Source organism: Microtus pennsylvanicus, chromosome 14 (genome assembly GCF_037038515.1).
Source record: "Microtus pennsylvanicus isolate mMicPen1 chromosome 14, mMicPen1.hap1, whole genome shotgun sequence".
NCBI classification, from domain to species: domain Eukaryota; kingdom Metazoa; phylum Chordata; class Mammalia; order Rodentia; family Cricetidae; genus Microtus; species Microtus pennsylvanicus.
Window position 1 is genome coordinate 35,235,719 of NC_134592.1, and position 25,816 is coordinate 35,261,534.

Here is a 25,816-nt window from a genome sequence, read left to right on the forward strand (position 1 = left end):
GCGTGTTTGACTCCATTTTTGTATCTTTAACCTTTTTAAAGCTTTCTCAGGTCTTATCTAGATGTAGGTGCTAGACATTTGGGTGCCATGTGTAGATAGAGTTTCTCTGTGTCCTAGCAGCTGCTCCCAAATAACCACTAGGAGACTTACTATTAATGATAAATGTTTGGCTGATGGCTCAGGCTTGTTACTACCTCTTACATTTTAAATTAACCCATATTTCTTATCTAAGATTGGCTACATGGCTTGGTACCTTTTCTCAGTATGGTAAGTTCATTTCCTTCTCTCTGTGTCTCCTTGCTACTCCCCAGACTCCTCCTCCTTTTTCCCAGAATTCTCTCAGTCTGCTTCTCTCTCCTAACCTTATCCTGCTCAGCAGCCAGCTTCTTTATTAGACCAATCACAATGACATATATCCACACAGTATAAAGGAATCTTCCCCAGGCACTGATTGACAGTGAAGCTTGGAATTAAGGGTATTATTAGGTCAATTCAGAGTTAAGATCCAGTGATGACCAAATCTCTTCACAAACTTCCAGTGCCAATGAAAATGGCTTTTCTCTTCTCACAGAGGCACTGAAACTATCCCCAGCACTGAATGAGGGAAATTCCCAGTTTTATAAAATTCTTAAATTCATGCCAGGCAGTGGCCATACACGCCTTTAATCCTAGTACTCAGGGAGCAGAGGTAGGCAGATCTCTGTGATTGCAAGACTAGCATCATCTACAGAGTAAGTTCCAGGACAGACAGGTCTACCATGCAGAGAAACCCTATCTCAAAAAACAACAAAACAAAAAACATTTAAATTCAAGGTAAAGCATAGGTTACAGTGCATCTGTGGAGAAGCAGCAGGAAGGAGGTAGGACAGGTAGATGAGAGTGGGGAAACATGTTTTATCTGTGGAATTCATTCATTTGTCCCTATGCATCATTGTCCATAATCTGCTGGAATGATGGTAATGGATTAATCCATGAACTGATTGATGCCTATGGCTTCAATGCCAGTGCTAGAGAGAGACAGCACCTTGAATGACTTGGATTCTTATAATAAAATTTATAACTGTCCGGAACATAAATTGTTCCATATATGTTGCTACTTCTCCACAGGCAGAACACAAGGATCTAGGAATTCAGGATTAAAGATGGAAATGAATTGTTTCTAAATAGCCACTTCTAATTCTGAGATGTGCAATTCCATTTCTGCAGCTTTGAGTCCTTCAGCTTTGTAGTTCTTAGTTCCCAACAGGGAAATACTCCTGCCTTGAAACACCACAGTTCCCTTGAATAAGAAATTGAGACGCTACCTAGCCAGTTTGGGCTTGTCAGGCCCTGAACAAGAAGAAAATCCTTGGCCACTGGGGCAATTGATCCTAATTATGATATGGGAATTGGATTTCTTCTTTTTCGTGTGTGTGTGTGTGTGTGTGTGTGTGTGCGCACGCGCGCAGACAACTGCTGAGACAAGATGAGGGCCTTGGATCCCCTGGAGCTAGATGTACAAGTGGTTGTGAGCTGCCCAACAAGGGTGCTAGAAACAGAACTTGGGAGTCTCTGAAGGAACAGCAGGAGTTCTAGTTTGACCTTTCTGATTTCAAGTCCCTGACTATGGATAATATTCTTCTCCAACACAGAAAGGGCCCAAGCCACCTCACCCTCTAATATATTAATCTCACAGTAGAGTGGGAAGGGCACATTCACAGGGTGTATGAGTCATTTGAATGTGAAAGACGTTTCTCTTCTCCATCCATCTCTGTGTGTGAGTTTGTGTATGTGTGTAATTTTGAAGTTTTTTTTTTTAAAGACAGTGTCTCACATAGGTCTTGATCTTCTGATCATCTTCTGTCTGTCTGCCCCTGGGAATGTTCAGATTACAGTAGTTTTTAAATCTAAAAAAAATAATAATTCAGCTTTGCTATTCACTACATAGATGAACCTTCTTATCCCTATTTTGTCTGAATGGTTTTGAGCCATTTTGGTGTCTTGTCATAACAGTTTTCTTTTTTTTGTTGTTTTTTTAAAGGTTTATTTATTTATTATGTATACAGTGTTCTGCCTACACGCCAGAAGAAGGCACCAGAACCCACTATATATGGTTGTGAGTCAATATGTGGTTGTTGGGAACTGAACTCAGGACCTCTGAAAGTTAGTGCTCTTAACCTCTGAGATGGCTCTCCAGCCAGAGACATAATGTTGTTTTGTTTTTATTTTTCGAGACAGGGCTTCTCTGTAGTTTTGGCACCTGTTCTGGAACTAGCTCTTGTAGACGAGGCAGGCTTCGAACTCACAGAGATTAGCCTGCCTTTGCCTCCTGAGTGCTGGGATGAAAGGTGTGCGCCACCACTGCCCCACGACATAACAGTTTTATAGCAACAATGGAACCTGGTGCTCCCTGAGTAGTATTTTTGGGGTACCAAGAAGTGGTGTTACCTTTTGTAGGAATATAAATCTTACATAGTAGGATTTTTCTTTCTTTCGTAGAAGATTTTATTTTTTAACTATGTGTGTTTGTATGTGGGTACGTAGGTGCACATGATGTTAGTGCCCTCAGAGCCCAGAAGAGGGGGCAGGATTTACAGAAGGTTGAGGACCATTCAATAGAGGTTCTGTGAACAGAACTTGAGTCCTCTGCAAGAACCGTGTGTGCTCTTAACCTCTGAGCCACCTCTTTAGCTCCCTCCCTTCCGCCCCAGCAAGATCTTTACAATAACAATGGTTCTTAACCTGTGAGTCCTGACCCATTTGGGAGTTGCATGCCAGATATGTATATTCCAATTCACAACAGCAGCAAAATGACAGTTATGAAATAGGAATGCAATGAAATAACATTATGGTTGGGGGTCATGGCAACATGAGGCACTGCATTAAAGGGTGGCAGCATGGAGGAAGGTTGAGAACCCCTGCTCTACAGTCATCTACAAGAAGGGATTGGTTTCACCCAGGGATATGTGGGTGTCTCTTGTCAGGGTGTTAAGACAGTTGTCAGAATCGATAAATAACTCATGCTTTCACAAAAAGTCAAGCATTAGCAGTCAGCTGGCTTTGTCAATGATAATAAGGCGGCTGTTAGTTGTGCACTACTTTGCAGATACTAAGAAACAATATTTTTAAATTCTGTTCCAATGTAGGCTTGGCGTTTTGACAAGTGAGAAAACAACTGCTTTTCAAAAGCTGTTCCAAAGGATATTTTGAAAAATGATATTCAGAAGTATTTCCATTATGGTATGTTTTCTGTTTTATTTTTTTATTTTTTAAAAAAAATGCTAGGGTCTCTGTGTGGTCCTGGCTGGTCTGAAATTGACTATGCAGAGTCCACTGGCCCTGAGCTTGTGGCAATCTTCCTCTCTCAGCTTCTGTAGCTCTGGGATTATAGTTGAAGTCATTTTTCTTTTCGATAAGTGTGTCATCAGCCATGTTGACTCACATCTGTAATCCTGCAATCTATGACACTTCGAGGTCAGCCTGGGTTTCACAGTGACACTCTGTCTCAAGACAAAACCCCAAACTCAAAACAATATATATACCATTATTTTTAAAAGCTCACATACACCTGCATGAAAATAGCCTCATGTAGCCTTGGGGAACAGTAATCTTTCAACGACTCCATTTAGAGCTGAGCTGTGGCTTTGCATGCTTGAGGCCTTAGGGTGAATCTCCAGCACCAGAGCAGGATACGGTGGCTTACTCAGTACTCTCCAAAGATCAGTGTGTCAAAGGCTTTGAGGTTGTAGAAACACTGAGAAGTGGGCCCTAAGGAAGGTACAGTGGCTACTTTCTTTTGCCCCAGTCAGGGTATCTCTGCATAGCCCTCATGTCCTGGAACTTTCTCTGTAGACCAGGCTGACCTCGAACTCAGATCTGTTTCTACCTCCTCAGTCCTGGGATTAAAGGTATGCACCATTATGTCCTGGTGACTAAATATGCATTCCTGAACGATTTAAAAAATTGTTTACATAACACGGGTGTGGGGGTGGGGTGCACATGCATACCGGTGGAGGTCAGAGGACAATTTAGTGGAGTCAGTTTCTCCTTTCAACTTTATGTGGCTTTGAGGTTTGAACTCCAGTTGTCAAGCTTTCAACCATCAGGAATCGAGTGCCTTACCCACTGCAACAGCTCACCAGCCCAGCATTTTACAGATTTATTTTTTAAGATTTATTTTTAGCCAGGCACAGTGTTGCACACCTTTAATCCCAAAATTCAGGAGGCAGAGGCAGAGGCAGACAGATCTCTGAATTCAAGGCCAGCCTGGTTGGTCTACAGAGTGAGTTCCAGGATAGCCAGGCCTACACAGAAAAACCCTGTCTCAAAAGCAACAACAAAGAGATTTATTTTTATGTCACATGTAGAAGTGCTTTGTCTGCATGCATTGCCCATACACCACATGTTGCATTACCCGTGGAAGCCAGAAGAGGGCCCTCAAGTTCCTTGAAACTGGAGTTACGGCTGGTTGCCAGCAGCCATGTGGGTGTTGAGAATTGGTCATGGGTCCTCTGCAAGAGCAGCCAGTGCTCTGAACTGCTGAGCCATCTCTCCAGCTCCCAACATTCTTAATATAGGCAAATAACATGGTGCTTCACCTCCTGATGTCAATTATTATAGATAGAGTTAACTTGGCAAATAAAAATTATAGCTTACCCCAGTGAGTTTGAATTTTGAACGAACAATGATTGATTACTTAAAAAGTGTATTGCCAATAGTTCATGGGCATACTAACACTAAAACCCAACTCACCTGAAAATCGTACTGAACTGAATGAATGCCTTTTATTTTCTCTGGCAACCCTATTTATAGAGATGGGAATAATCCAGAGAAGCTGAGGGTATAGTTCAGGGTGGAGCGCTTGCCTAGCATGCACTGAATCCTAGATTCAATAAAATCTCCCCAGAAGAGCAGTAGGCTGTTAAGACTGGGTGGTCCTACAGCATTGCTCTAGTTGGTCACTGAATAGTTAAGAGAACTTTCCAGCAAAGCCCTAGAACTGAGCTAGCTTGTGACCAGATCCTGAATTATTTTTAGGTTGAGGTTTTTCCAGGGACTGGGGGAAAAGAGTCATATTTAAAGTAGCGGATTAGAGTATGTACTTAAGAGGGGAAAGAAGGTGTACCTTACATATTGATGGGGTAAAGGCTACTTCAGACACATCATCATGATGCCTCTCTCCCCTACCCTAAGCAAAAAATGGCAGGAAAGAATGACGGTTATTAATTCAAAGGAGCCAAAAGGCCCTTTTTAAATGTGCAATTGAGTATGCCAAGCAAAGGAACTGAGATGGGAAATAACTTTGCAATGAATGGATAGAACTTTGCTATTGTTCTGAGTTAGTCTCCTCGAACAGCCCAGGCTGACCTTGAACTCCTGATTCTCCTACCTCCACTTCCCAAATCCTTGGATTACGTCCACACACCGCTGTGTGCACAGGGTAAAACCGTTTTTGTTTTTCGAAGCAGGGTTTCTCTGTGTAGCCTTAGCTGCCCTGTAGACCAGGTTGACCTTGAACTCAGAGAGATCTGCTGCCTCTGCTTCCTAAGCACTGAGAAAGCCAAGTGTCACGACAGTCCAGCAGGATAAAACTTTTAAAAACAAAGCATCACGTGGTGCACGCCTGGTCTACAAGAGCTATTCCAGGGCAGTCTCCAAAGCTACACAGAGAAACCCTGTCTTGAAAAACCATTAAAAAAGAAGCATCACATATTTTCCTAAAGGAGCATATTCCATTAGAGGTCTCATTTTTTAATTTGGTGACTTTTTAGTCAGTTTAGAATGTTATAATACGGCCGGGCGGTGGTGATGCACGCCTTTAATCCCAGCACTAGGGAGGCTGAGGCAGGCGGATCTCTGTGAGTTCGAGACCAGCCTGGTCTACAAGAGCTAGCTCCAGGACAGGCTCCAAAACCACAGAGAAACCCTGTCTTAAAAAAAAAAAAGAATGTTATAATACGGACTTTCAAATGAACTATTTGCAAAAACACATTATTTTGCTTAGGTGAACTTCTTCCATGTCCATCCCATCTTTATCTTAAGAATTTCTTTAGTACATTTTTCATCAATGGTTATATTCAACCACTCCTGTGCCATCTCTGGTCCAGAGGATGTAATTTCTGCTAAATAGAAAGGGCAAAACCAACACCTGCCTATTTCAGGAATTAATTACCACTAATGACAGAGGATAGTTTCTTGGAAAAGCACTGCATTGAAAAGGAGACTTTCAGCTGTACCTGGTAAAATTCCAGTGCATTTACCCGGTTTCCTTACTGAGGTCATCTTGGGGACTCCTGCACTACGGAAAGGCAGCTCCTTCTGGCCCCGTATTGTGGCTGCTGGCTAACAGCTGTGCATCCTCAGAACTCCACACTCAAGATCTTTGGCCTCACCACTACCAATGAAATAAGATACAGCTATGTTCCTATAATGTTTCTTGTGGCTTGCAAATGCATCTGGAACCAATGGACAGAGGACTTTCTCAATTTAATTTTGGCAATTTTCTTTTCACTTTCTTCGGGGGTGGTGGTGGAGGGGATTGTTAGTGCTAGAGGTTGAACCCAGGTCTTGAAGCAGGCTAAAAGCATGTGCTCTCTACACAGGACAGACTCAGTCCCTTTTAACCCCTTTCTCTTTTCACCTCCGTATACCAAGTGTCCTATAAGACTGAACAATTCTGCCTTTTTTTTTTAACCGCTGGGCTGGGGGTGGGGGAGGTAAATTAGAGAACTGAATTGGGGACTAGAGGGGTAGCGATAAATTTTTGGAGGGGGGCAGGTGCACTGACAAAAAAAACCCAGAGAACCTTCTTCCAGACGTCCAGTTCAATCCCGGGTTCCGGCGCCCCAAGAGGCGGCGAGCAGCGCTGGGCGAGCCGCTGCCCCTCTGGGGGAGGAAGCAGGGGGGGAGCCCGCAGGCCGGCTGCCACTCTGATTGTTACGCGTGTCCAACTTCACAGAGTGCGGCGCGCCGGGGTGCACCCCGGGGCCGCCGTCCAGCGCCAACCGCGGTTCGGTTCGGGCAAGCGGCCGCGGCAAGCCTCCGCCCGCAGTCTCCCGGCAGCCGTCCGCGGGGGAGGGGCAGCTGGCGCCCGCGTTCTCCGGCCCAGCGGCCGGCGGAAGGGCCCCGCACCGCGGAAGCGCGACCGCAGCTGGGGATCAGCTGCTGGAGGAGGCGGAGAGGCGGAGCCTCGGGGGGAAGGGGAGGGAGGGAGGGACGCGACCGTGAGGAAGCCGCGAACGCCGCCGACCGTCTGCACACCTCGCTCCGTCTGCCATGGCTGGTTAAAGAAGCCACGGGCTCGCCGCGCGCTCGGGGAGGGACGGGGAGGGGAGCGGCGGCCGGGCGTGCGGCCGAGGGAGGGGCGGCGGCGCGAGCGGCGGCGGCGGCGGTTCCAGCATGAAGAGGAGAGCTGGCCTGGGGGGCAGCATGAGGTCAGTGGTGGGCTTCTTGTCCCAGCGGGGCTTGCATGGGGACCCCCTGCTCACTCAGGACTTTCAGAGGAGACGCCTGCGGGGCTGCAGAAACCTCTACAAGAAGGACCTCCTCGGCCACTTCGGCTGTGTCAATGCCATTGAATTCTCCAACAATGGAGGCCAGTGGCTGGTCTCAGGTAAATCAACCCCCTTCCTTCCCCTCCCTGCGCCTCCCGGTCCCCTTGCCAGCTGCCCCTCGCCTTTCCCCGCCACCCTCCTGCTGCCCCGAGTCCCCACCCCCGCCCTTCTCAACCCCTCTCCAGCGGTGGGAAGATTTGGTGTGAAATTAATACCATTGCAGGGGGAAGGGAGGGAGTGGGGGGGAGGGAGTGGAAGGAGAGGATGTCTCCTATAAAAAAAAAAAAAGAAGACCAAAATGGTTGACAGGTCCTTAATGCGCTTTATCCCAAGTGCAAAGTGGTCCCTCCAGATGCCGGCCCCGCAAGTGCGGGTCGGGGAGGGGGGCGAGGTTACGGCTTGACTAAGTTGGATGGCAAACTCTTCCTCGGCGTAGTTTAAAAGGTGCGGGGGGCACGGGGTGGGGGCTCGCAGAGGGGAGAGGCCGAGGCGCGCCGGAGGCCAAGGGGAAGCTCGAGCCCGGGTCCTCAGTGTCTTGGAAGAAAAAGGGGGCCTCGGAGCCGGAGGCCGGTGGTGACAGGGAGGGACCCCGAGGGGCCAGCGGGGTCGCGGCGGGTGGTGACGGGCAGGCAGCTGAGAGGCGTCCCCTCCCCCGGGCTCTCGGAAGGGCCCAGTCCCGGCTCCCTTCACGCTGTGATAGCCTCTTCCGCGTCTTGTTTTTATTATGGTTCCGAGAGTAGCGAGGGGAGGGGACACCACCAGCCTGAACTTGGCTGTGCTGCTCCAGAGGCAGGGGTTCGGGACGACCCCAGAGGGACTTGCTGGCGGGAGGCGGGCCCCGGCACCCCCTTCGGCCCGCGGCTCCTGTGGCGGGGTTGTTCTCCCTCCACCCCTCTCCGGTTTAGCTGGGCCTACTTGCCTCCAGCCCCCCTCCCCCCGCTGGGGTGGGGAAAGTGGTGCAATCGAGGCCGGGGCTCCGGCCGGGCGGTGTAGGCCTTACTCTCCTGGGGCTCCTAGCGACAGGCAGCTGAATCGATAGCCTATTGCTCCCGGGGAGGCCCGGCCCGAGCGGCCGCGGTGGCGGCGCCTGCGTACGCCGCGGTCTGGGTCGCCGGCCGCCGCCCGCTCCTCCCTGGGGTCGCGGCCCCGAGCGAGGGCGGGTGGGGTTGGGCTCTCGCCGGGGAAGGGGCGGCTCCCAGAACCCCAACTGTGTTGCGGAGGGCCTAGACCAGAACGGGCGTTCCCGCTCGCCTCCTTCCTCCGCTCCTTTTCTACCTCGGGAGGGTTGCGGGGGGGAGGCCATCGCTAGACGTGGCGCCTAACTTCACCCAGGTGGATCCCCGAATGGCTTTCCAATTTGCCTCAGTGGACCAGCTCTCCAGAAACTTCAGCGATTAAGGCAAAGCATCTGTCTTTGCAAGTAATAGGCGGAAGTGACACCATGAGTATGGTCCAGTTAGTGGGTAGCAGAGATAAGAGGTCTGTGACTGTTTCACGGTAAACCGGGGATTTCTCCAGAATTGAGCCCTCCTTTCACACCAGATCATGTTCTCCTTGTATAGAGTTTGGACCCTAGATGGCACCCCACTCCACACCCAAGAAACCTGATATACCACTTCAAGGCAGACCCTGCATTAAAAAGCTTCCTTGCACACAGTACACCGTAGGATTTTTTAAAAATAAATTTCAAGTACAAAAAATGGAGAAAGACCCCCTTCTTTAAAGGCTGTTTCTGTGGTAGTAATACAACTCTCTCCTGAGACTAATGTATTAACGACCAAGGCTCCTAGACAGTTAGTTTACCTAAGGAATGAGGGACTCAGGATACTCTTACAAATGAGCTAATTAATCCTAACCGATCACACATAGCCCCAGTTTAACACACTTTAAATATAAATTTGAAATATGATTATACATACCATTAAGTTATCCTAGTCAAAGTTGGCACATTTTACATTTGTTTTTTTGTTTAGTGTTTTGGGACAGGGATTCAATCTGTAAAGCAGGCTGGCTTCAAACTCAGCTCTGCTTGCCTCTGCCTTCTGAGTACTGGGATTAAAGGTGTGCTTAACCACTGTCCTGTGTATTTTACACTTAAATCTTAGCCAAAAGGCAGAGAAATAGAGAAATAATAGTTAATGCATTTTAGAAAGCACCAGTCGGGTCACTGAGCAGTGTGTACTTCCAGCATTATTTTGTGATCCTTACCTTGAGCATCTTTGTTTTCGTTTTGGAGACTGGGTCTTGCTATGTATCCCATGCCTTTCTCTATATCCTCTATATTGTAGTTGAATCCCATTATCTCTAGTATTTTAAATTTTTGTTTGAGAGTGAGTCTATGTAGTTCAGGAGGGTCTGAACTCCACAACACCACCTAGGATGACTTTGAATTCCTAAACCTGCTACCTTTACCTCCCAGGTGGTGAGCTTATATTGCTTTATTTTTTTTAATCTTTAGGAGGCAGGGTCTCACACTTCTCCCAGGTTATTGTGGAACTCACACTGAAGTTCTGACTGGCCCCAGGTGCCTCAGCCTCCAGAGTGCTGGGATTGTAGGTGTGAGCCATATGCCAGGCTCTTCCCTTCAGTATATACTGTAGAAAAGGACGGCTTTTCTGCATAGGGGCAGGCTCTGGTTATAGGTATTGGATTCCTTTTCTAGTCCTGAGTTCATTGCTATCCATCCATCAGTACTTCCTGGGTTCCAGCCCACCTGCCCTCCCCAACACTCTTCCTATCCCTGTTCTTCCTGTTTTGTGTGCACACGTGTGTTTGTGTTTTAATCTACTCCTGCCCTTGCTCTTAGTCCTTCCAGCAGTCAGTTTGACTCAGATTTCTTCCCAGAGCACAAAGTTTTGTTAAAAGCAATTCACCTTCCGTTATTTGTACACAGTTCGTGTTAACACAGAGTTCTTCCTGCTTGCTTTCGACAAGAAAGCCCCCTTGGGGATTCATAATAACACCGTAACTTTTTAAAGCTAATTAAAAAATGTTTTCCCTTGAGAGGTCCCTCAGTGATCTTCTCATGTTTAAATCTATTTGAAGTGCTATATTTTCATGCTTTTTTCCTTTGCTTTATTAATACAAAGGTCTTATAGCCCAGGCTAGTATAGAACTCAGTATGTAGCTGAGGATGACTCAGTGAACTACTTGGTCCTCTTGCTTCCTCCTCACAGGTGCTGAGATTACAAGCATGAGAACCCCTCCCCTTTGTATTTTTTTCCCACCCATCGCTGTCCCTTATTAACAATTATCACCTGAGAGGGTAATCACACACTAGTGCAAGACGAGTGCGTCTATTCCCAGTCACAGTAGTATAGCGGAATAGCAGACGCTAGGCTTGTTATTAAAGTTGTTTGGTGTGTTTTGTTGTTTTTGTGTCTTGTTTGGGTTGCTGAAAGCCCCTGGAGAATGGCACTACCTCTGTCAGACTGCCTCCAGTTGCTTTCATTTGCTAATAGTTGGGGCAGGCCCACATTTATTTCAACAATAAATATACAGGATTTGATAGAATTAATAAGACCCAGGACAAAAATATCTGTGTAATTCCTGTGACCATATAAAGTGTTATTGTTTAAGGATACATCCTGTCCTATCAGCTGTCTTCCAGGGTACAGTGAGGCTTGCAGGTAGTAAATGTAGTGGCGAGGAAATCAGGACAAAAAATGGTGTTCTGTTATGACGGCAAGGGAGAGAAAGTTTGATGTTTTGAATTATTTGACACTTTATTTTTTTATCTTTAAAATTCTTATTTGTCTTATGTATATAGTTGGTTTGTCTGCATTTGTCTATGTGCTGTATCTATGTCTAGTGCCTTCAGAGCTCATTGGATTGGAGTTACTGATGGTTGTGAGCCACCATGTGGTACTGGAAATTGAACCCAGATCCCCTGGAAGAGCAGCCAGTGCTCTTAACTCATGAGACATCTCTCCAGTCTTATTTGACACTTTTAGGTTGGGAAAACTGGCTATGGTGACTCACACTTGAAATTCTATCTGCTTGGGAGGTTAAAGCAGAAGACTGGAAGTGACCAGTGTGGGTGTAATTTAGCAAGAGCCAGTATTTAAAAAATGCTTAGTTTGTTCCTCTATAGAGTTTTCAAGGCTCTCTGTTCAGTTCGCACAGTCTGGGATATGCATATCCTTGAACTTCTGGTCCTCCTCTCTCCATCTCCCCAGTGCTAGGATTACAGATGTGTGCTTCAACCATGACTGGTCTTAAGGAAAATTAGGATATTTTCATCAAAAAAGTTACTTTTGTTATTTATTATTGACCAAACAAAACAAGCAAACAAACAAAAAACTAGTATCGCTGTGACACCTACCATGGAAACAAGTGTGGTATTGTGGAATGATATGTTTAAAATCATTGCTAGGCTGCTTAAACCTTAGTTAGGTTACCAAGCCTCTCTGTAGTTTTCCTGGTCTGTACAATGGGAATACACTACCTGAAGGGTTATTGTGAGATTTACATTAAGTAAAGTATATGTTGGGGGCTGAACAGAATATAGACATCTCATAATAAAAGCTGTTGGTGCTTATGTGGTGTTGCCCATAGTTGATGATAGACCTGTGCGAGTTGGGCAGACAGAATAGTTATGTGACTTTTTGTTGTTGCCACGCTGAGTACTCCAGGCAAGTGCTCTCCCACTGAGCCATATCCTTAGCCTTTAGTAGATTTTTTTGTTTTCTGAGACAAGGTCTTATCATGTAGCCTTGGCTGACCTTGAACTCACTAGGTCTGGCTGTCCTTTAGCTCTGGATCCATTCCCATCTGCCTCCTGAGTACCACCATGCCTGTCAGCCCTTAAGTATTTTTGAGATATCTCACTCTCAGGCTGGTCTTAAACTCTGTATTTTTGTGTTGGCTCAAAGTGCTGGGATTGTAAGTGTGACTAGTTTTATGACTTTGTGAAATAAAGAGGCAATGTGATATGGAAAATACCTGGGAGAGGGTGACATATGATTTGATGTTAGCAGTCTTAACAGTCACAGATTATGTGAATTTAGGTAAATTCCTTCATTTTTCATAAAATAAGGGTAATAGATTGCTCCAAGTACAGGATAGGTGGTAGGGAAAGGTCAGTGAAATTACTGTGCACAAAAGTGCTGAGGCTACGGATGTAGTTTAGTTAACACACGGCTTGCCTAGCAGGCACATAGCCCTGGGCTCCATCACCAGTACCACGTAAACCTGGCGCTGGATAAAGCTGTCAGGGTGGCTCTTGCTTGTAATCCTAGTACTTGAGAAGTAGAGGCAGGAGGGTCAGAAATTCAAGGTCATCCTTGACTACTGACTAGACTGAGGCCAGACTAGGTTCGCGTTTCCAAAATCTAAAGCAAGCCTGTAGAAGGGCACACAATAAAAACAGGAGAACACTGAAGGCAGTGAAGAATGTACATCGTGGAGCTGGGAATGTAGTGCAGTGGGAAACCACTTGCCGAGCAGGCATGAGACCCCAAATTCAAGCCTCACAACTCCAGATAAATAAACTACCCCAAAGTGCTCCTCCATAGCTAAAAGGTTAAATCCAGGATATCCCCTCTGTATATATAGTACTCTAAGCTTATTAATATCTTTAGCATTGCTTGCAAGAAACTTTCATTTCTTGAATAATAATAATACAATATATATTATATATGTATGAAACTAATAAAGCACAAAGAGCTTGTACAGCTGCTTTTTTGTTGTTGTTTTGTTTTTCAAGATAGGGTTTATCTGTGGCTTTGGAGCCTATCCTGGAACTCACTCTGTAGACCAGACTGGCCTCGAACTCACAGATATTCCTGCCTCTGCCTCCCGAGAGCTGGGATTAAAGGTGTGTGCCGCCACCACCCAGCTAAACTAGACTTTTAGGTTTACACAGCTGGAGTGATGGCTTGGTGGTTAAAAGCACTGAGTGCTCTAGGAGAGATTCCTTTACTTAATCTATTGCATTTACATGGACCTCCAGCATGGATGATAGGAATCCATAGTGATGAAGAGAGGCTGAGATTCTTCACTCTTGCTAACTTAGTTGCCTTTGACAAGTCCTTTGTCCTCTGTGTCTCTCTCCTCATTCGGGTCACGAGGTCAGCAGTGTCTCACAGGTTATGAAGACTGAATGAGTTGACACAAGGGACTTCATCCTGGCTCTTGTCTAGAGTTCCTCTTGCTGCTACAGTTGCTGTGTCATTTGAACCTCACAAATGAACAGAAATAAAGATGTGCTCAAGTAGGGTCAAGCTCTCTAAGTGGGTCACTTGCCAGTGTAGTCTATCTGTAGTTTCATTGCCCTGAACATAGTTGTTTTTATTTAATTGGTGCCCCATAAGGGGACGTTTTGCAGGGTAGAGCTAGGCATTCTCTCCTGCTGAGTTTCCAGTGTTAAAGCTGAGCGTGCCAGAAGAGGGCACCAGATCTGATTATGGATGGCTTTTAGCCACCATGTGGTTGCTGGAAATTGAATTCATGACCTCTGGAAGAAGAGTCAATGCTCCGGCCCCATAATTTGTACTTTCAAAGTTACTTTGTGAGAGCATGTGCATATCTGTCTGCTCTCTCTCTCTCTCTCTCTCTCTCTCTCTCTCTCTCTCTCTCTCTCTCTCTCTCTCTCGTACATGTGTGTGCATGTGTGTGTACGTGTGTACGCACACACGTAGGAATAATTCTTCCAAAATATGTGTCAGGGTCAGAGGGCAATTTTTGTAGACTTGGTTCTCTATTTCCTCCTCTATGGTTTCCAGGGATTGAACTCAGGTCTTCAGGTTGTGCAGCAAAGTACATTTACACACTGAGCCATCTCCATAGCCCACTTTGTTACTTATTGCTATAACAGACTCTGTGTTGCACAAGTTCTAATTGATCTTAATAATAAAAACCCGGAGCCAGATATTGGGGGGCAAATGTTGAAAGATCTGAGAGAGAAAGGAACAAGCCACGCTCTTACCTTGCTAACTCCTCAGCCCAAAAGGGCCGAACTACTGTATCCTCCCACCTTAAATTCCTCTCTCCGCCCATTCATAACACTTCATGTCAATCTGTACAGACCTCCAGATCTCTATGGTTAACTAGTGGCTAGCTCTGCCCTCTGATCTTGAGGCAAACTTTATATTTCCCCCTTTTTTGTCTAAAATAAAGATTATAAGAAAAACTATATACAATAAGTATAATAGCTATATACAGTATATGCAGGCAATAAATACATCAACAATGTCTAGTCCTTTAGCAATTGACAAATTCAGGAAAAATACTCCATATCCATCTATCTTGATGAGTCCAAAAGGTTGTACCTAATTTACTTTCTATTTTAACTTGCATTACCAAAACTATCTTTTAATGTCTCTCCACCATACACACACACATCTTTAGTGAATTTCTTTTTGAATCTGGTAACAAGGAAAACTATAACTATAAAGTCTTCAACTCCTTCAGAGATCCAAGAGGGTAATAATATTACCTGAGTAAGCAGGAAGTTCAAGCGACTCCCCAAAAATGTGAGATGTAACAAACAGCTGGCTGCCTGGACAGTCCCCCAAGATTCCTCTGCAACGCTAGAGCGATCCAGTTAGTTGTATTTATAAACTAAAATCTCTTGCTTTTGGGATGTTTGTTGTTAACTTCTCCCTCAAAAATTATTGCAAGCTCTTTGCCAATAATTTGTCAATTTCATCATTAGTAAAAGATACTATAATTTCTGCTGGGTCTATATTTGCTAATTGATGAAGTCTCAGTTTTCCCTTAGAATCAACTCAGAGACTTTTTCCATATAAGATTTTATGTTTTTACTCTATTTAGATGGTGAAAAGATCCATTCTAAGATAGTTTCTTTCCTCTGCTTTAATATTCCTGTAGGAGAATGCTTAGAGGGTAAAATAACCAAAATGTAATCAACCTTTGGATCCACACAATCCACATGTGCATTCTGTAATTTCTTTTCCATCAAAGCCAATTCTTTCTCAGCTTCAGCTGATAATTCTCTTGGACTATTTAAGTCCTTTCCACCATCTAAGGTTTTGAACAAATTACTCAGTTCATCAGGTTTTACCTCAATAGTGGGCTGTAGATAGGAATTACTCCTAGTATCTTTGAAAGTCGTTAAGAGTCTGTAATTGATCTCACCTAATTTACACCTTTTGGGGTCTAATTTTTGTAGACCTATTTTATATCCTAAATACTTAATAGAATCTCTTTTAGACATAAAGCAAAGAAAAACAGCCTACAGTTCATAACTCCAGAGAACGTAGGCAACAAAAAGGACCTTAAGAGAGACATACATGGATCTAATCTACATGGGAAGTAGAAAAAGACAAGATATCCTGAGTAAATTGGAAGTGTGGGTATCATGGGAGAGGTAGAAAAGGAGGAGGGAGGAAGGGAAAGAAACAGAGAAAAATATAGGTCAATAAAAATAATAAAACAATAAAAAATAAACTGAAAGAAAATCAAAAAATTAATAGAATCTCTTCTTTGTGGTTTTTTTCAGGAGAAATTTATAATCCCAACAAGACAAAATTTTCTTTTTCAAACATTTGTTATAAAGTAACTACATTTGAATCAGCTAGTAAAAGGTTGTCCATGTAAGCTAAACTATAGTTTGAGGAAATTACTACATATCATTTCTTATGGCTGATGTAGAAAATATTGTCACAGAGTGGGGGCTATTTAACCTGTGGGAGAACCTTCTATTGATATCTCTTAACAGGCTGAGAATTATTATAAGTAGGCACTGTGAAGGTGAATTTTTCTGTCTTTATCTTATAAAGGTATAGTGTAGAAAGTGTCTTAAATCAGTAACTTTAACAGGTCAACCTTTAGGCGATAGAGAAGGGCAAAGAAATTCCAGGTTGTAGAGAGCCCATTGGCTGAATCACCTTTTTAACAGCACTTAGATCTGTTACCATTCTCCAATTTCCAGATTTCTTTTTAATAATAAATACAGGAAAATTCCAAGGGCTGGTTGATTCTTCAATATGCTGAGCATTTAGCTGCTTCTATACCAGCTGTTCTAAAGCCTGCAGTTGCTCTGTTGTTAAAGGCCATTGCTTACTTATTCAGGTTTGTCTGTCAACCATTTTACAGGTAGTGCTGTTGGTGCTATTGAAACAGCAGCAGCTGTTGTGCCCTGTTCTTGTACAACCTGAATGGTTGGTGACTGTTCTTTATAATATCTTGTAATATTTTCCCCAGAAATATTTGTTAATTTATGGTTATTTTCTAAGATTTGTGGAATGTTAATCTGAGTATTCCATTGCTGTAACAAATCATGTCCCCATAAATTTATTGCTATGTTAGCCACATATGGCTTTAATTTTCCTCTGTCCCTTTGGCCCTATACATTTGATCCATCTCACACTCTATTTTATCTGAGATAATGTTTCAGTCCCTAAAAGCTGAACATTTACCTCCTAAAGAGGAGGTCATTTAACTTTTTTTTCTTTTTGCATCTTTCTCTTTTTTTTGACTTTTTAAATTGATTTTTATTGAGCTCTACATTTTTCTCTGCTTCCCTCCCTACCTCTCCCCTCCCCCTTTCAATCCTTCCCCAAACTCCCCATGCTCCCAATTTACTCAGAACATCTTTGTCTTTTTCTACTTTCTACTTCCTGTGTAGATTAGATCTATGTAAGTCTCTCTTGGTGTCCTCATTGTTGTCTAAGTTCTCTGGGATTGTGGTTTGTAGGCTGGTTTTCTTTACTTTATGTTTAAAAACCACCTATGAGTGAGTACATGTGATAATTGTCTTTCTGTGTCTGGGTTACCTCACTCAAAATAATGTTTTCTAGCTCCATTCATTTTCCTGCAAAATTTAAGATGTCATTATTTTTTTCTATATGTAGTACTCCATTGTGTAAATGTCTCACATTTTCCTTATCCATTCTTCGGTCAAGGGGCATTTAGGTTGTTTCCAGGTTCTGGCTATGACAAATGGCCATTTAACTCTTGCACAACCTTGGGAATATCTATCATTTGGCAGTTGTTCCTGTAAAGATGACTAAATAAATTAAAGTTGGTTGTTTGAAAACCTTAGGCTGGTCCTCTCTAACCTTATAATGCAATTCGTTTTTTTTTTAAAGTTATAAACTGATTGGCCTAGTAGCTCAAACTTCTTATTAATGCTTCTAACTTATATTAACCCATTATTCTTGTCTGTGCTAGCCATGTGGCTCGGTACCTTATTCAGTGAGGCAGTCACATTTTGCTTCTTCTGTGGTGGGATCACAGTTGTGTCCTCTTCCCAGAATTCTCCTGTTCTTATTGACTTGCCTCAAATTCTTGTCTGGTTGTCCTGCCTATACTTCCTACCTGGCTACTGGCCAATCAGCATTTATTTAAAATATAATTCGCAGAATATAGACCACTGTTCCACACTACTCACCCCCCCCCTCTTTTTTTTTTAAACAAAGGAAAATATCCATAGTTTTTTGGTATGTGGGCAAAGTTTTCCAGGCTACTTCCTGCTGGTTGGGGGTACTGATAATCTTATGGGGACCTAAAGAAAATTTAGAATTATGATCAAGTCCTGAATAGAGTATCCTGTGAGTCTTGATCGTCTCAGGCAGCAGTCTTGAATCTGTTCTGGATGTAGAACTCAGACATTTGGGCCATCTGTTCCAACCACAGATTTCTCAGGTGGTCTTTCTTGATCAAACCTGATTTTTTTAAAAACATAGAATGAATCCATAGTGTCTCATTTTCTGTGGAAACAAAAGCAAAACCTCTTCTCCAAAGTAGCATATCTTTTGACTTAATTTTGAAGTCAAGGTATTTTCAAAATACCTATCTTAGATTAATTCAGCAGCATTTATAAACAAATGTATTTTTGCATCTGTTGCTCCTTCCTCAGCATTCAAACAATTCAAAGAGAACGTAATAACATATAGTATTCAGACTCTCTGTATTTTTCATCTTTATGTGGCATTATTTTAAACTCTATTACTTTTATTTTTACTTTTTGGCTTTTTGAGACACAGTTTCTGTGTATCTGGTCACTCTGTAGACCAGGCTGTCCTTGAACTCACAGAGATTTGCTTGTCTCTGCCTCCCAAGTGCTGGGATTAAAGGTGTATGCCACCACACTTTGAACTCGCAGAGGTCTGTCTGCCTTTGTCTCCCTAGTGTTGGGATTAAAGATGTGTACCACCATACCCAACTACTATCTTTCTTTCTTTTCTATTTTAAGGACTTTAACCTTTTTCTTTTCTCTCTCAAACCTTTATTTTTTTTATTTTCGAGACAGGGTTTCTCTGTAGTTTTTGGTGCCTGTCCTGGAACTAGCTCTTGTAGATCAGGCTGGCCTCGAACTCATAGAGATCCACCTGCCTCTCTCTCCCGAGTGCTGGGATTAAAGGTGTGTGCCACCACCACCTGGCTATCTCTCAAACCTTTTTAACACATTGTAAACCATTAAGAGGTTTTCTTCATCTTTGAATCTCTCTTTACTATGTATCATTCTTTTTCTGACCACATGAGTTTTTAATTTGCTAGGCAATAAGGCTAGGATTAAAGCCGTGGCTTTGACGGCTGGATCTAGCCCATTCCCTAGCTTTCTGAGATTCCAGCCTCATAGCAGAGGTACCATGTTTATTGCCACAACTTTATCCTGTCTCAAGGTCTCTGCCAGCAAGCAAGCTGCAGCAGTGTGCTCACAAACCACACTCAAATGCTCTGTAGCTGGACCTCCTGCCTGAAAGAGTCAGAGTTTGCGCTGTCAGGACGGCCCAGAAAGCTGGCATTTTAAAATGGTGCAGCTTTTTTCCTGCTATGGGTGAAAACCAAAAAGCATCCAGTCAGCTTTTCATCAACACCATTTAAATGTTTTGTGGCAGGGCCTCAAAAGGGCTGGCTGCAAAGTTTTTGCAGCTAAAGCTGAGTCAGGAAGCCTCTCTTTAATGAGATGCATTTGCCTCTAGCAAACGAGCTCACCTGAGAAAATGCTGCTATTAAGAAGCCATGCAACTCTATTCGTTTTTTATCTAGAATTACTTCCCAAACTCTGTCAGACTTTATGTGGATGCAGGTGTATACACGCTGGGCACCATTTGTTGTCTGAAGTTTTTGTCCTGCCCGGTTCCAGCAATAGTTAAGTCCCAAACAAATCACACAGAGGTCTACATTAGTTATAAACTGATTGGCCTAGTAGCTCAGACTTCTTATTAATGCTTATAACTTATAATAACCCATTATTCTTGTCTATGCTAGCCACGTGGCTTGGTACCTTATTCAGTGAAACAGTCACATCTTGCTTCTTCTGTGGTGGGGTCACAACTGCACAATAAGTTTTTCTAAGGCCTGTATCGTGGCACTCAAATCAACATCATTTTTAGAGATAAATGAATTATTAAACCAACAATAAATACTATCAAAATGATAATTAGCATGTCAATCCCAATTAAATTGATTATCCCTTCATTTAATTGTTTCAGTTTTAAACCATCCATTGTGTGATCATAGAGACCTAACTTTCTCCATCATAGTAGTTTTTCCATTTTTTAATATGGGGAAAAAAAACCTCTCCTTTTTAAAAAAAAAAAAACTTAATCCCTCCTGTAAGAATTCCTAATTGTCTCATCAAATCTGCTCACAGTGGAGCGTGAGGCTGCCGCTGCATAGTACCTGTGAGCTGAGAACACAGGAAGCAATCTGGCTGAGGACACTGCAGCTGCTAGCTTACAGCCGTGAGCTCAGAGTGTGTGGCAGTTACAGCAACAGTAGATGCCTGAGTGGGTGTCAAGGCAGCCACCTAGTGTGACAGCAGCTCGACGAAGGGGTTCAGGAGAGAGGGAGTCTGCTGTCCGGAAAACTCACATGGGATTGTACAGAAACAGCACTTGTGGCCGGAGTTGTTTGAAGGCAGAGCCAGCCAACCGGTCTAGGGTGGTAACTCCTGTGGTGTTTGGAACCCAGGTACTTCTGGAGTTTGGGTGGCAACTGGAGACTGTTGTAGAGGGGCTACAACAGGAAAATACCAAACTCTCAGATGCTTAAAGAAAACCTAGCTGTCAGTGTGGTGACTCCCGCGGGAGCCCCCACATGTGCCAGTAGCTTCAAAGCCACAGGCATGTGGCTTTTTCATGAATTTGTGTCATAAGTTTGGGTGTCAATTGTTGCACAAGGTCTCGTTGGTCTTAATAATAAAAACCCAGAGCCAAATACCAGGGCAAATGCTGAAAGATATGAGAAAGGAGTAAGCCACAGCCAGCTCTTACCTTGCTAACTCCTCACAACTGAAAAGGGCCAAACTACTGTCTCCTCCCACTTTATATTCCTCTCTCTGCTCATCCCAGCCATGTCATTTCATGTGTGTCTGTATAGACCTCCAGACCTCTATGGTAACTAGCGGCTAGCTGTGTCCTCTGATCTTCAGGCAAGCTTTATTAGGGCACAAACAAGATATCACCACAGCTCTGACAAGAACTGAAATGTGGATATTTGGCAGCTTTGGTTTAGTCTCAAGAGTACTGCAGGTGAGTAGTGACTAGTGGGGTCTGTATTGAGTTGATCTTAGAATTGTTCAAAAATAAAAAGCTTTATGGTGTTTATTTTTCCTTTGCAAAGAGTTTTTTTTTAAAGATTTATTTATTTATTGTGTATACAGTATTCTGCCTACATTCATGCTTGCAGGCCAGAAGAGGACACCAGATCTCATTACAGATGGTTGTAAGCCACCATGTGGTTGCTGAGAATTGAACTCAGAACTTTTAGATGAGCAGGCAGTGCTCTTAACCACTGAGCCATCTCTCCAGCCCTGCAAAGAGTTTTGTAAAAATATAGGCAGGTACAAAAACGAAATCATACACTACTCAGAAGGTGTGCATGGAGCATCTGATATAATCAGAAAAACTTATAGAACTCAAGTTATAGAAGAGTTGGGACTGGAAAGACCAATGGCTTGTGGTCTGGAAATACTTACATTTGCAACAGCTACTACCTTAAATACCCTTCCATGGATCCTTGCTACTTAACCACTGAAAAAACTGTTTGCAGTGTCTAGCTCTGTTCTAATTGCTTTTGTTCTTTTGACTGTCAACGATTCTATACTTGTATGATCCAATAAGACATTCACAATAGTTACCTGAATGTGACAGTTATAAGATAATCCTCCCATCCATTTATTTGTATTTTGTTTTGAGACAGAGTATCACTTTGTAGCCTAGGCTGGTCTTGAACTCACAAATAGCCAGTTGCTTTTGCCTTGAGTCCTGGGACTAAAGCTGTATGTGCATATGTGAATGTGCGCACTTAGGAGTCATGGCATGCATGTGGAAGTCAGAGAACAGCTCTTAGAAGTCATTTCTTTCCTATCACCTTGAAGGATCTGGGGACTGAGCTCAGGTCATCAGGTCTTTGTGCAAGTGTTTCTACTTGCTGGACCATCTTGCTCACACTCACTTAGTTCTTTGTGTGTTGGGGGTGGAAGCATATGTCTCATGCATGCTAGGCAAGCATTCCTTCATTGAGCCCTACCTCCAGCTTCCATTTATAGGAAGTTTAATTTAAAGAAAAAGTAATTCTGGGGGCTGGCTGGCAAGATGGCCCAGTGGTTAATAGCACTGACTGCTCCTTCAGAGGACTGGAGTTCAGTTCCTCGCACCCATATCAGGCAGCTTCCAACTGCCCATAACTTCACTTCAGGGGGAATCTGACATTCCCTCTGCCAGCTCCTGCACAAATGTGGCATACAAATGCATAAACACACTTAAATAAGAATAAGGGGAAAAAAGGAAAAGTAATTTTTCTTACCTTGGATGACTATTGTTAATATCTGGAACATATTTTTAACCTGTTTGTTATCTGTATGTACTTTTTTCTTTCTTTTTTTCTCACTGGAGTCTCATATAGCCCTGGCTAGTCTCAGACTATACTTATAGCTAAGGTTGCTCCTGATCCTCCTGTCTCCATTTCCTGAGTGCTGAGAGAGGATCGTGTAGTGATTTGAATGAGAATAGTTCCCATAGGCTCGTCATATATTTGAATACTTGGTTCCCAGTTAGTAGAACTGTTTGGGAACAATGAGACACCTCCTTTTTGGAAGAGATATGTCACTGGGGTAGGCCTTGAGGTTTCAGTGATTTTCAGTCTTCTCTCTGCCTTGTGGTTGTGGATTAAGAGGTGAACTCTCCTGTTGCTTTGCTCTGCCATCATGGACTTGAGCTCTCTGAAACTGTAAGACAGATTAAATGCTTTCTTTTATAAATTGCCCTGGTTATGGTGTTTTATCAAAGCAGTGGAAAATAACTTAAGTCATTGTGCTTACAGGTGGGCAGCACCGTGCCTAGTAAACCCTTCATTTGGGGGCAGGGTCTCATTATGTAGCCAAGGCTGGTCTCTGTTCTTTCATGTCAGCCTCCCTGGTGCGCATCTATAGGTGTGTGCCACCATGCCAGCTCTATTTTTAAGGTTTTATTTATTTATTTAATTTTAGATGCAGTTTTATGAAGCTTAGGCTGGCCTTGAGTTCACTATCTAGCCTAGAGCAGGGTCTTGAATTCCTGATCTTCTGTTTCTATTTCTGAGTATTGGGATTATAGGTATATATCACCATACCCAGATTATGTGTATGTTTTAAAAATAAAATTGGGATGAGGTCATCTTTAGCGTTTAGTCACATTTTCTAATTAAAGTGAATATTTTCTTCGTGTGTTATTGACTATTCTGGAGAACATTTTCCTTTTAACTTAGCACTGTTGCCATTGGACTGAATATGGTTTTGTTAAAGTGGGCTATTCTGTGCACTCTAACAGCCTTTACTCAGTATATCCCTTTGGTAACTGTAGTTCTCAGTTATAACAATGAAAAAATGTCTGTAGATTTGTCCAGTGCCTATGGGAGACAAGAATCACTTGGGTTTAAAAAAAAAAATTGCCGTAAAACAAAATTCTCAAACTTTTGATCTCAAGACTTTTTTTAAACATTGAAATCATTGAAAATCTCAGAAAAACTAGTTTATCCCCTTTATGATTTATTGCATTAGAAATAAAAATATGAGAAAGCTTAAATACTCACTTAAAACAATAATAAATGTGTAAGTGGGGGAGAGAGTGTGTGTGTTTGTTTCTATTTCTGTTTATTTATATTGGAGATAAGGTCTTAGTGTATAACTTAGACCAGTCCCAAATGTAGTTTCTAGTTCCATGGGCTGGTCTTGAACTCAGGGTTGTCCCACTTAGCCTCTTGAGTGCCTTGCCATTACCTGATCTTAAAGATAATTTTGCTTTGTTTTGTCTTTTTTTAAAAAAAATTTTTAAAAATTTATTTTATGCATATGAGCACTCTATCTGCATGTACGTCCTACATGCCAGAAGAGGGCATCAGATCCCACTATAAATGGTTGTGAGCCACCACATGGTTGTTGGGAATTGAACTCAGGACTTCTGGTAGAGAGGCCAATGCTATTAACCTCTGAGCTATCTCTCCAGACCATGTTCTCCCTTTTGAGACAAGTTTCTCTGTGTAGTCCTGGCTGTCCTGGAACTCTCTCTGTAGACCTGGCTGGCCTAAACTCAGAAATCCACCTGTTTCTGCCTCCCAAATGCTGGGACTAAAGGTGTGTGTTACCACACACAGGTCTCTCTCCCTCTCCCTCCCCCTCTCTCTCTCTCCTCCCTCCCTTCCTTCCTTCCTTCCTTCCTTCCTTCCTTCCTTCCTTCCTTATTTCTTTTTTTCTTTGTCAGACTCTCAGGTTTCTCAATCTGGCCTTGAAATCACTTTGTATCCTAGGATGACCTTAAACTTTTGATCTCCTGCTTCTACCTCCTGAGTGTTGGCATTGCAGAGACGTGTCCCATGCCATGGTTAATCTGGGAACTACATCTACGGCTTGATGTACCAGTTGAGCCACACTTTGTAAACAGAGACCGAAAAATCACACAGAAACTGTATTAATTATGACATTGTTTGGCCGATGGCTCAGGCATATTCCTAGCTAGCTCTTACATGTTAAATTAATCCATTTCTGTTTACCTATGAGGCTGTGGTTTACTGTAGGTAATGTTCTGGCATCTTTCTCCTTCAGTGACTACATAGTGTCTCTGACTCACTCTATATATCTCTGTTCAGATTTCCCACCTGTCTTTACTCTGCTAAGCCACTGGCCTAAACAGCTTTATTCATCATCCAATAAAAGCAATATATATACAGAAAGACATCCCACATCATTTAAACTTTCAAACATACTATTTATTTATTTATTTATTTATTTATTTATTTATTTATTTATTGTGTGTGTGTGTGTGTGTGTGTGTGTGTGTGTGTGTGTGTGTGCAGAATGTTAGAGTACAATTTATAGGACCTGATTCTTCCCTCCCATGGTCAGGTTTAGCAGTTGGTGCCTTTACCAACTGAGCCATTTCACTAGCCCCTTAAGCTAAAAAACGTTAAATCACTTTGTTAGTATTGCCACAAGTTTCATCAAAAATACATGAATAACTGTTGAATTCCCTGGCAGATACAAGTTTTTGGAAATTCTTTTTACTTTAGAAGTTGAATTTTATCATAGGAGATATACTGCTAATTATTTTCCTTGAGATCACAGGCCACAGGCTTATCTTGTTCATTTTTGAGAAAATATTGCTAAATCCCTGAGTCTTAAACTATAATTAGTCTGTTTTAGTAAAAGTTAGTAAAAATGGAAAAGATATCTAGCTCAGCTTATGATGAGCAAATCATTGTTCTTCTGTGAGCTTATGTTTTATTGAGTACTTTGAGTTTCATCATACGGTGTTAGGGAGTATTCTGTGGTTGAAATTTGTTTTAATTACTGTTTTATCAAGGACATGCTAAATATAGATGACATTTTTAGTTTTGTTTTCCTACAAGTGATTAGCAGTTATGAATATACTAATGAGGGGCCTGAGAGATGACTCTGGTCAAGAGCACTTCCTGTTCTTTCAGAGGACCAGGGATTTGTTCCTAGCACCGCTTACTGACTTACTGCCATCTATAGCTCTAGTTCCAAGGGAACTGACATGTATCTTCTGACCTGAAGACACCAGGCCACACACACATACACCTTCAGGCAAAAGACTCATCCACATAAAGTAAACAAGCATAAAATATTATAAAGAATATGCTGACCAGCACAACTTGTGTGATTGCTCTAATCGGCACTAAGCCATCATTAGTTTTGGAATATCAGTACAATGTCAACACACCTAAAAAAATGACTGATGAGATGACCCAGTGGCTAAAGGGGCTCACTATACAAACCTGATACCTGCAGTTTGATCCCTGGAACCCACAGTGGGTAGAAAAAACCCTAATCCCAAAAGCTTTCCTCTGGCCTTGTGGTGGTTTGAACTAGGATG

The 25,816-nt window shown here is 42.9% G+C and overlaps 1 protein-coding gene across 4 annotated transcripts in view; it reads left to right on the forward strand.

Annotated features, from left to right (window-relative positions):
* Window positions 1-7,250: 7,250 nt before the first annotated feature.
* The window catches only part of Dcaf5 (DDB1 and CUL4 associated factor 5), a 109,628-nt gene continuing 91,062 nt past the window's right edge, over window positions 7,251-25,816 (forward strand). For 2 of the 4 annotated variants that reach the window (XR_012907780.1, XM_075948821.1), the window contains exon 1: window positions 7,251-7,591. Coding sequence is in view for 1 of the 4 variants with exons in the window: in XM_075948821.1 (XP_075804936.1) it covers window positions 7,378-7,591 (214 nt within the window). In the remaining 3 variants the exon portion in view is untranslated. The remainder of the gene's footprint in view (window positions 7,592-25,816) is intronic. The other 2 variants (XR_012907781.1, XM_075948822.1) reach the window with 1 other exon arrangement.